This window comes from Ruditapes philippinarum, unplaced genomic scaffold (genome assembly GCF_026571515.1).
Source record: "Ruditapes philippinarum isolate M1 unplaced genomic scaffold, ASM2657151v2 ctg4188_1_1_1_1, whole genome shotgun sequence".
Classification (NCBI taxonomy): domain Eukaryota; kingdom Metazoa; phylum Mollusca; class Bivalvia; order Venerida; family Veneridae; genus Ruditapes; species Ruditapes philippinarum.
In genome coordinates, this window is record NW_026860841.1 from 2,914 (window position 1) to 14,920 (window position 12,007).

General features: G+C 32.4%; 1 protein-coding gene and 1 long non-coding RNA gene across 2 annotated transcripts; both read right to left on the reverse strand.

Annotated features, from left to right (window-relative positions):
* Positions 1 to 819: 819 nt before the first annotated feature.
* Positions 820 to 3,643, reverse strand: LOC132713524 (uncharacterized). Its single transcript, XR_009623461.1, has 3 exons — positions 3,572 to 3,643; positions 2,959 to 3,055; positions 820 to 886 (listed from the first exon to the last, which is right to left on the reverse strand). It is a non-coding gene; the product is annotated as an uncharacterized LOC132713524 (long non-coding RNA).
* A 999-nt stretch (positions 3,644 to 4,642) lies between these two features.
* LOC132713528 (transmembrane protein 241-like) lies at positions 4,643 to 11,760 on the reverse strand. The gene is made up of 9 exons (XM_060696170.1): positions 11,516 to 11,760; positions 8,847 to 8,978; positions 8,276 to 8,322; positions 7,648 to 7,731; positions 6,932 to 7,013; positions 6,455 to 6,532; positions 6,010 to 6,136; positions 4,964 to 5,012; positions 4,643 to 4,712 (listed from the first exon to the last, which is right to left on the reverse strand). Exons 2-9 carry the CDS (start codon positions 8,913 to 8,915, stop codon positions 4,643 to 4,645), a joined length of 606 nt encoding a protein of 201 aa, XP_060552153.1. The 5' UTR covers positions 8,916 to 8,978; positions 11,516 to 11,760.
* Between the last annotated feature and the right edge of the window lie 247 nt (positions 11,761 to 12,007).

Here is a 12,007-nt window from a genome sequence, read left to right on the forward strand (position 1 = left end):
TACCAATAGAATACTCTCTAATCTTTGAGGAAAGGAGATCACTGAACTGTCACTTTAATATAATCTCTTGTCAAAGAATTTTGTTGCGTTAAATGTTGTGGATTGGATGAGGCCAAAACAGGTGACTCCTCAACATTGGTTGAATCTTCACAAACTATGGCTGCTAAATGATTAACACACATATCCTGAAATCATAATTTGCCAGGTAAGTACATGTAGGAAAAGAAATAAAATCTATAAATAATTTTAAGTATAATAAGTTATTTCGACTGGAGAAAATTTCAATACATGTAGTAGTACAAGACTATAATAATTAAAAGAAGTTGTATACAATTGAAGCCCTAGTAGTGGGTGGTGTGTGTTTTTACCCAGGGATCATAAGTTTGAGAACTACCAAGGTGACGAACATGTTTCCTCATATGACCCCAATACTGGTAAGCTTCCCAACAAGAACTCCTTTAGTGGTTCAAAAAGCATAAAGTTATCATATTCCAGCGCATGTAAATAATTTAATACATATATATTTGAACATAAAAAAATCGGTTTCAATCTCTCCTTATAGTTTTAGTATTTCTTTTCATCCTCTACTGCTTATTTCGTTAGCTTTTATTGTTGAGGAAAAAAAAGGGCAGACAACCCTTCCTCTCGTAATAAACATTGGCTAGCACCCTCAACAAACATGCTTGAAAGTAACACCAACAAAATATAAAACAACAGGTGTTAAAGGGCAACTTTGAAGTCAATGGAACTTAGCCAAGTGGACACCAGAGTCAAGAACTTAATATATTCATACAGATGATGAAATTTATAAATAACAATACCATAATAAATGTGAGCCTGCGAATGTTGACTTGAAGAAAATTAATGAGGTCACGGATGCCACCAACTGAAATGAAAAAAGTTCATTATTCTTATTTCTAGTACATTTAAAGTTGAAGACTGAATACTGCGAATTCACTTATATACATGGGTATGAAATTTCGTGGTTTTATCAAAATCAGGCATTTTCGTGGGCTCTTAAATTTGTGGATTTTCAATTTCTTGTAAAAAAATCAAATAAATAACCTAATGCAAAGTAATCTTACACTTAATTGCCGCGCATTTTACTGAACACATGTACATATCTTTCCGTATCACACATCACTTGCCAGTAAATTTAATCCTTGCCTCTGGGCATTCATTACACAAAAATTGGCAGAAAAGTGCCGATATGATTGTAATGTACAGAATAGAGACATGGCAAGAAGTATTTGTCGGGATAAAATTTCGTCGGATCTTAAATTCGTGGATTGACCTACCTACGAAAACCAGGAAAATTCGTGTCCCACAAATAATAATGATTTTACAGTACTGCTTAAGACATTGTTAGAGGGGTTTTGCATCCTTCCATTATCCGTCATGAACAGACTAGATCAAATGGAGTCTGCAATTTTTATGTATTTTTGTTGTTTTTATTACTTCCAAGGGATCTCCCCTTATCAAAAATTTTAATTACATGTTTAATTAAATTGTTTTCTACATCATTTACAATGCTTTATCATCCTGTTTGCTATTGAAATATTAAAATAATGTGCTGTATATTAAACACAATTTTTTTTATACACATTTCCATTGCAAGAACAAAACTCAGCTTGCAAACATACCATTTGAAATTTCAAGGAACTAACTATTTCTTACATTCATTATTTTGACCATCCCTTGTCAAAAGATATTATAGTTTGTCTAAAACTTTGTAAGCCAGATCTGTGCACATTGCAAAGGCTCTAAACTTTTAGCTGTTGGATTATTATGATGCTGAATCATCTCCAACTCACAATGCACAGTTACAAACAGTTTCAAAACAGTACAAGTCCATGACATATATTCACCATACTTGTGAAATAAACAAATCAGCCTGTAAGTTGAATAACCTGTTTAAGTATATTGGAGAAGTTCAGCTTTGAATTTTGAACAGTCCATTCAAAGTTTAAGGGATTTAAATATCAAATTTAAACAAGAGCCGGTTGAACTGGGTGATGCTTCCCGAATAGCTTTTGGACACAGGAAGGTATACCTCTTGTTGTGTCAGAATTATGTCACAGACAAAGTTCAAATGTTGTGCACGACACATTGCCTCAATATGGTGATCATTTCTGTGAAATAGTTGTAAAATCCGACTTCAAATAACGAAGTTATTGGCTGGACACGATTTTGCTGCAAGGTCATGCTGTGACCTTGACCTTCAAGGTACCCAAATGTTGCATGCATCACGTCGATTCAATATGGTGATCATCTCTGTGAAATAGTTGTTAAATCCGACTTCAAGTAACATAGTTATGGGCCGGACACGATTTTGCTGCAAGGTCATGCCTTGACCTTGACTTAGCAACCCAAATGTTGCAAGTGACACATTGATTCAATACGGTGATCATTTCTGTGAAATAGTTTTAAAATCCGTCTTCAAATAACGAAAATATGGGCCGGACACGATTTTGCTGCAAGGTCATGCTGTGACCTTGACCTTTATGGTAGCGACCCAAATGTTGCGCACAACATGTCATCTCAATATGGTGATCATTTCTGTGAAATAGTTTTAAAAACGGACTTCAAATAACAAAGTTATGTGCAGGACAGGATTTTGCTGAAAGGTTATGCTGTGACCTTGACCTTCAAGGTAGTGACCCAAATCTCAATATGGTGATCATTTCTGTGAAATAGTTTTAAAATCTGACTTCAAATAACAAAGTTATGGGCCGGACACGAATTCGGGACGTATGTACGGACTGACTGACGGACGGACAACCCGACGACTATATGCTCCCCCGAAATTTTTCGGGGAGCATAAAAATTGACCTACTAACAGCATATAAGCTGACCAGACTGCACAGAAGTGCAGGTTCGCTGGCCTGGTTCAATACTGGCTGCAAGAACTAGTCATTTCTTTCCAGCAGGTTTTAGTTTAAATGTACGAGTACTTACTTTACATATCCCTGTTATTTTTGCCATTTCTCCCTTATCTATATTACTTTCCACAAGTTTTATATTACTGAGAGCGAGAAAAACACCAAACACACCACTGAAACAAATGCAATATACAGAAATAATATATGTGTACAAATGAACATTAAAGAACATTTACTTTAAAAACTTTTCACTTAAACATGGTTTACCATATTTGATCATTAAGTATTGTTTAATTTTCTAAACTTTTCAGACACCAAAGACAAATTCTCTGTCTTCACTAAGGTGGTACTGTTGCACATTCTATTAGTTCTCTCAGTTTTAAAGTTACACCATGTACATTGTATTTTATAGGAGTTAATCATAAAGCCCATTATAGGCAAAAACCTTCAGCATTATAGAATAAAGTCTGGCAATATAATCAAAGGCTTAAGCAATAAAAGGGAAACAAAATGCTGCAATTACAGTAAAAACTATAGCTACTACAGTTAAATATTTTAGCTATTTAATCCAAAAATTTTCACCGTTCTAGGGAATAAAACAACATAAAAATAACTTAAACCATAATAGGTCCTTAATTTCCAATTAATTTCCAATACATGTATAATACATTGTAATACATATCACAAACCTCATGATACAACCAACATAAAATTTGGAGAAGTATAAATATGGATATCTCCCAGCTTGTACGGCATCCCCTGAAATAAAATATATCAAGACCTGAAGAGTATTTGACCACTTACCATACACACTCTAAAAATCTTTCTGCTAAAAGTACCTATCAAAATGATAGCAGCTTGATAAATCAATGATAAAAGACTTGTAAATAGGATAACTGTTTGTCTTTTTGGGGTTTAAGGGCACAAACAAAATTTAAAGGTCATATAAATCAAAACCCGGGAAAGATGTTTTTTGGCAAATTTTGGGGTAAATAAAAACCCTTAAAACCCAACCCGGGGGTTAGAATAACAACTTTAACAAAAGTTTTTTTATATAAAATACCCCATCTTTGTAAAAATAGCCCCATTTAAATTTCAAGAAATTTGGGCCCTAAATTTTCAAATCAGTTTTTTGGGTGTTGTTTTGTAACATAACTAGTCTCTTTTTATTTCTTAAACTTTTTATTAACACCAAATTTTGGGCCCCAACCTAAAAATTTTAAATTATAAAAAATTAAATAAAGGCCATACAAAAGAAAATAGTTTGGAAGGGAGTAAAAACAAACACACTAAAAAGAAAACAAATACCCCCGTTTTTACCCAGTGGTTTTTTATAACCCAATAATGTCTTTTTCTATGTGTTTTAAAGCCAACAGTTTTGGGTTTGGGTTTAAATGAAAATGCATGGCGACTTTTCAGCTGCCCAAAGGAGGAAAAATTTTCTTTTTTCCTTTAGTGCTTATTTCAGCCCAAAAAGAATTTAAATTTTCTCTAAGAAGCTGGATGGGGTTCCTACAGACAAAATTTAAATAGTTCCTAGAAAGAACTAAACTAAACAGGGGCCCAAACAATATACAGAAGGGGTTGTCCCAGTTTTTTTCCTTGTAAATTATAAATATTTCATTGTTTAATATACATGTCTGCTGCCAATCTATGAAGAAATCTTATTTTGCTGTTTTATAAATTCGTCAAAAATATTTTGTTACCAGTTATAAGGCTGCATATAAACGTTTGTTGTAAAATAAAAGCGATTAGAGATATTAAAGGTAAACAATGATATTCACATCCAAATTCCCCGTTAAATAGTTACAATACTCCCTTTTATGAGCACTGGGGAAAAAAAAAGAAATAAAGCTTTAAAAAGAATTTTTTTATACCCCATAAAAGCTACAAATAAATTTTTTTATAAAAGAATTTTTTTAAACCCCCGACCAAAGCCAAACCACCCCAAAAACTCTCACTCCTTAGATTTGTTTAATAGCAAACAAAGTGGTACTTAAAATAGTAGTTTATTTAGTTCACTTTTTTATTCAGGTCTACAAGGGAGGGTGAGGTGACATGAATATATAATGTGATCATACCTTAATTTTAATCTTCCTCGTGAAATCTTTGAATAAACACCATATCCACCTGTGAATATATTACATGTCTGACATAAATATACTTAACTTTAACATTACCAATTGGTATAACCAAATTTTCTATAAAAAACCAAACAGTAAATGTTTGGTAAATTCATATCTTTCATAATCATATAAACAAAACTTTAGGAATTGGTAAATTTATATTGCCCACTTGGCCATGCCACCACTCATTTCTTCAAAATGTGTAGCTAATTATGCCCCTTACTCACTAAACATAATAGAGGATATTGAACAAGTGTAAGTTTAATACTGAATTTATTGAACGAGTTGAATAAAATTATACAAGCTTGTGGCGAGCATAATATTATTTTATTGAACAAGTTCAATAAATTTAGTATTAAACTTACATGAATTTAATATTCTATTTATCATATACCAAAAACAAAGACCGTTTGAAGAAAAAAAGAACCCTTTTTTATTGACGTGCCTATAATATAACGCTTACATTTAGCGTGTCTTTACGCTATGTTTATACATGTATAACGAAAATGACGTCACATCAAAATAGATGCACTGCACAACCGTGCACTATCATTTTTTTACGGAGTCATATATTATAATAATGTATAATAATGTCGCATAATGTATATTATGTCAGCTAGCATGTTAAAAATATGAAAATGAATACTGTAACAAGAGAGCTATTGTAGCATTCAACTATTTGCCAGTATAAATCTTACAGGGGTTCGTAAAAAGCTGCTTACAGATATTTTCTTCTCTAGTACTATTCACAAAGATCATCAATGAACAAAGTATAGTAAATACTTTAGTATATATATTGAAGAATAACCATTTACTCAAAAAAAGATAATATTCAAAAGCTTTTCTATTCTTAGGTTAGTTACAAAAAAAAAAAAAAAATACCTTGAAACTTTCCAACTGAGTAATTAATACTTAAAATAATGGCCAAATTTGCATCACCTATTAATAAACTAGATGTATGTTCTACCTTAAGAGTAAAATATTATGTGTATCATTTTTACCTGTTGTTAAAATATGAACACAGGTCCAGAAATAGCCATCCATGTGGTAGTCTGGGTCAGTGGCCCCTATTAAAATTGATGATACAACCAGTATCATCAACATTGTGTAACTGTAAATACTTGTCAACTGAAATAGTGGCATTAAACCTACATAAACAAACAGCAATAAATACTGGGGCCTTTTTTTCTTCTTTAATTTTGATGCTTTAAGTGACACAAGCAATGTTAAAGTCCATGTGAAAAATTTTCAGATTATGTTGTGAAGAATGTCACTGGATGCTTCTACATTTAAACAGAAAATATGTCATCGCCACACAAAACTGGATAAAAGTTATAAGAGATTACTTAAATTCACAAAGGGGGAATAAATCTGTGAAAATCTAAAATAGAGTTATGGGTCTTGGTACATGACCAACAATCAAAACCTTTAAGATGTGTCATTTACCTGTCTATATATGGCAAGTTGAGCTGTACATAGTATCACAGTTACTAGGTTGTGTAGAGACAGGAACACTGGAATGGACTGAAATAATAAAATATTGATGCTTCACAATATAATAATTGACATCATTTTATTTATGTAAGTATTTTTATCTCTCTTACCAACAATTTTAGTTTGTAACAGAAAGATGGAAATGCATCAGAAAAAAACCCATCCCAATTTGGCTGAGATTTGAACTCACAACCACAAGCTTACAAAGTAACAATGCTCCAGACCACTGGATCAAAGAATCGATTCCCTAGCACAAAGGTCATAATGTTGCATTTATAGTTATGATAGTTGTGAAGATAGGGGTGCACTCAACTGCAACGAATCCCAGTGAGAACAAATATTATATTGTTATGTAATCTTTACTAACACCATGCAATGAATATACAGTAAATGTATTAAACAAAGGCAACAGATTTTGCTGTAACTTACCAAGGCAGCTAAAGCTTTGGACCCAGAATAAATTGAGCTCACAAAGAACATCATCCCTGGCAACCAGTTAGCAATGTCATATCTGAAAGGTGAGAAAAATCTAGTGAGATATAAAAAAAGATTAACCTTAATGTACAATAATGAATATACATCTAGTATAATCTTTATTGCATTTAGATACTCATATCTAAACATAGAATGCCTCTAGAGTCAAGCTAATTCTTATCAAAATTTCAAACATTTTGAAATCTCAACTGTGGTTTATTGACATGACAGGGCTGGAAATATTTGTTTTACATTTGTGTGACATTCAATGCAAGTCTAGACTAATAACTTATCTGCAAAAATTTCATAATTCATAATTTCAAATTTGTTTGTGTCTTTTTCTAGATTTGTCATTTTTATTGTGCAAAATGACCCAAAAATGAAAAAGTAATGACAGCAACAATTTTCACACAAATAAGGCTAAGAAACACAATAAAATTTGATTAGTTCTGCATATATTTCTTTATACCTTTAGCATATTTTTCTATTTTATGCACATCAACTGATACTTGTAAGAATTTCAAATTTTATGGACTTAGGCTTCAGCTTTTGCTGTCAGATACACGTGTGTTTGCTGGTATAAACTACATGTATAATTCCTATCACATACAATAAAGATTAAAGAATTTTTTACTTACAGGCATAACAATTAATCTTTTATTTAGTCTTACCTGTCTGTATTGTCAAGAAGTGTTGGTAGATGCCTTGTTGATACCAACAAACTCAACATTAGGAATCCCACCAGAGTCTGCCATCTGAAATAAGTTAAAGGCCCATGACAGATTTATTTTACATAACCATATATCTGAACGGATTTTTACGGACATACAAAAGTACATATTAAATACAATATCAGGTTGTTTGTTTGATATACAGCATGATATTTGATTAGCTTCTCCCAAAAATTGTTTCTACAATTGCATTTCTTATTCCAGCTTTAATATGCATACATATATTACCCTAAGAGGGTATAAATCTATATCTTATGAAATATTTTTATAAAATTTATCAACAGTAAAATTATATTGGTTTCATTATTATATGGTGATTCCCGAAAAATTTGTAACATAGAATACACATGAATAATGTACATATTTAACAGAATAAAATGTTCCGGAATAAAATATTATTTTGCTATTTTTTTTGAAAATAAAAATAATAATTTTTGCATCAGATATATTAAAGCTTTATACACTTAAATCAATTACAGAAAGATAATAACAACAACTGGTGGCAAAGGCTATTCACTTTTGGTTCCAGAAGGATAAAAAATAAATGAATGTATTAAAGTTGACATACCCTTGAAAGATGGTTGGAAATTGGAACTTCAACACAGACAATACATACTGAAATCATAAGAAGCATTGCATACTTTTAATAAACTTTTTTTAATAAAATCTAGAGAAAGCTTTAAAGTTTAGCTGTCCGGAAAGAGGTACATGTACTATACATAATGAGTAATTATTTAATTATTGACATTGAGAAAAATCCCAGTTATCAAATCAAAATGCATTATCCAGGCAGATATTTTATGATGAAAAACTTAAAACTTCAGTAAATCTAGAATCCTTTGCTTGATATCATATCAGCAATGCCCTTTATCTTCCCAATATATCAAGTCATTCCCTCTCAAAGATATTAAGCCTAAAAGATATCAAGTATTTTTCTTCCAAAAGTATTGTTTAAGTCCAAAGATATCAGGTTCAAAGGTATAAGGTCCAAATGTATCAAGTCCAAATGTATCAAGTCCAAAGGTATCAAATCATTTACTTACAAATATGTCAAACTATTAAATACAGGATTGACTGTATTGTGAAAAACTAAATATCTCAAACAAACATGTAATAATGTATTGTAAAACTATAGATACCTTGTTGACAAAATGAGTTGCAACAAATACTGCACAGTGGATACTTGCTTGTTGTAGTGAACTTCTCATGATTCCTTCATTATACTGAATTGAAATACATTAATCCTTATTCATCAAGTTTCAGTTCATCACCTGAAATACACAGCACTGAGTTAACTGGTATACTATATAATATACATCATATTTCATCATTGTTAAGATTATCCTTGAAATACTGATCTGCAGTTTTACCAGTTGTTTGTTTGTTTTGTTTGTTTGTTTCATATTACGCCTTTTCCCCAACAGTATTTCAGTCATATAGGCCGTTAGTTTTCTAACCATACGTTCCTGGAGAGTAACACCAGTACTAGTCTTCCTTCCTCCGTTCTAAACTACCACAAAGCATCTCCCGGGGATCAAACCCACGCCAGAGAGGTTACTGGATTAGAAGTCATCTGACTCTAAACCCATCAATTACGCACGGAGGCTGTCTTCTACCAGTTTGAGCTATCTAGCCACTTCTAAAACTATTCTTTTGAAGAACCTTTAAAGGGTTTTGAGGCTTTGGATAAACCATTTTTTCTTTAAGTATGATGTTTTTCAGCAGTAAAGAACATAGGGCAAGGTAATTTAGAGGTAGATCTTCCTGGGGGAGAAATGAACATTTCTAATGGTCAGTAGTTGCTTGAATTTGTTTGAAAGCATCCATGGGACTGGATATTTCAAGTATGTCTTGTGACAGGTTTGGGCTAGACAGACTAGAGAATCACAACTTGATTTGCAGAAAGATTTTTGAGCAAATATTCAAGCATATGAACTCTGCATCTAGAATCCTATAAATTTTAACATTATTTTGCCTAGGAAGGCCACCGCCCCTAATACATAGAAAACCAGTAAAATACAAAATGCTAACATTTTCCCAACTTTTAAGTAAAAAATTTTAAAAAGTAAAACGCATAAATTTTTATTGTTATATTGTGTAATAAAAACACATAAAATTAAAAAAAATTTTTTTTATTTGGAGACATTTGGGAAGAAAAATCCCAAAGGGTTTTTTATGACATATTACCTAATTCTATATCTCTTGCCTAAGTATATACCCAGCAAAATACAAAAAATTCATCTTCTACAACTGTCAGATAAAAGAGGTACCAACTTCCGTGCCACACTTCTTATCCCCCACATCTCCATCTAAACCTTTGTGACGCCAGATAGTATTCTATCTCTGGGTATACAAATCCAAACTTAACAAGAATGATATAGTCACTAAATACGCCCATCTGGTTTCACAAAGCTTTAGATGGAGATGTGGGGGATAAGAAGTTTGGCACGGAAGTTGGTCCCTCAACATATTTTCGTCTGAAATTTTTTACCTCTGTGTGATCTATGTTGCAGGGACCTGAAATTTATGTGTGACACTCAGCCTCACCATGATGAAAATTTGTGCCAAGTTATGTTAAAATCCTTCAATGCATGTAAAAGATTTGCTGCTGGCAAGCGTTTTTCAAAGAGATCAAAGTGACCTTGACCTTTAAGGCTTTGACTTAGACCTGGTTCATGCAGGGGACATCACGTTTCTTGGTGGTGAACAATTCTGTAAAGTAACCTTTATATTCCTCCATGCATGTAGGAGATACACTCTGGACAATATCTGGATATTTAATAATCTTTTGCGGCCTTGACCTTGCAAATTATAACCTAAATTATATCATGTCACACCTGTAGTCATGATATTTACCATTTGTATTACAATCCATCAATAAATGATGTATAAATGGTCCCTATACACAACTTCATATCTTTATCTGAACTCTGACCTCTATGTGTAACCTTGGCCTTTGTTGCAGGGACCTGAATTTAGAATGCAACACTCTGCCTCACAATGGTGAACATTTCTGCCAAGTGATATCGAAACCAGAATCTCTCCATGCATGTAGAGAATTAAGCTCCGGACAAGCATTTTTCAATGACCTCTAAGTGTGACCTTGACTTTTGACCTAGAGACCTAGTGCTTTTGCCGTCACACGGCTTCTCATAGTGGTGAACATTTATAATGAAGTTTAATTGAAATCCCTCCATAAGTGTAGGAGATTAGCCCAACAAATTGTGCGCTTTAGGTCTTTTTTTTATATTATAGATGATGGTCGCCCTTAAAGACTTGCTTCTATGTAATATCAGATTGTAAAACTGGTTGGTCTTGCAATCGAAATATTGAAACTAGTAGGAGATACATGTTTGCTCCGAACAAAAGTGGACGGCGCCCACCCGACTGGAGCATTCCCATAATATGACCCATTTTTCAAATGGACAAATAAAAACAGTTTCTAGTATTTCGCATCCCCATGTTTGTCTTTCAACGTCTGGTCTGAGCATCAGATACTGTAACATTTTCTTGAATATCTTTGATTCTGACTTTAAATATTAGCAAGCCAATTTACATTCATCTAGTAACACATTCATATGAAACATATAAACAGGTCTATCTAGTTATTTCTCAGAAAGATATACCAGTTTGTACTCTAGACTTTGGAAAAAAATGCTATTTTAAGATTTTGACAAATAGCAAGACAATCCGAATTCTGTTACAGTTTTTGTTAATTTTTTTTATTTAAAAATAGCCGATCATTTATAAATGTCTTACACATTAAAAGACATCCTATAGTGTCTTTTAAATTTAATAATTTAAGTACCTCTGATTATGAGACCCTAAACTTATGAAATTGGTCAAATCGGCGAAATGACGTAGCTGTCCTGAAATTTGGTTCGAATAGTTCTGTGAACGAAACGCCTCTAACGACCAAAAAAATGTGCCGCCAATTATTTTATTTATAACATTTATTCATCTTATTTATACAAAAGTATAAATAGAGCACCAGAAACATATCTCTACTTTAAATAATTCCTCAAACAGCATATTACATAAATGACATTTTTTACGACACTTGCCGCCGGTCTCACTAAAAAGCGTCCCGAAGAAATTTAGCGTCCCGAAGCGTCCTGAAGCGTCCCGAAGCATTATTGTTAATTTAAACAGTCAGAAGGGTTATATTTATTGTAAATAATGTATATTATTATGTATTGAGGTATTTATGGTAGAAGAAAATATTCTTACTTATCATTTTTTCTATTTATATAAAAAAAACTAATATACCTTCGACTCAAGTTCACTTTGCTCAAAAACC

Coding starts and splice junctions, on each gene's coding strand:
- LOC132713528 (XM_060696170.1), bottom strand. CDS start 8,915: ATGAGAAGTTCACTACAACAAGCAAGTATCCACTGTGCAGTATTTGTT. Junction 6,533..6,931: donor CCAAAGCTTTAGCTGCCTTG/GTAAGTTACAGC, acceptor TTATTATTTCAG/TCCATTCCAGTGTTCCTGTC. Junction 5,013..6,009: donor TGTTCATATTTTAACAACAG/GTAAAAATGATA, acceptor ATATATTCACAG/GTGGATATGGTGTTTATTCA.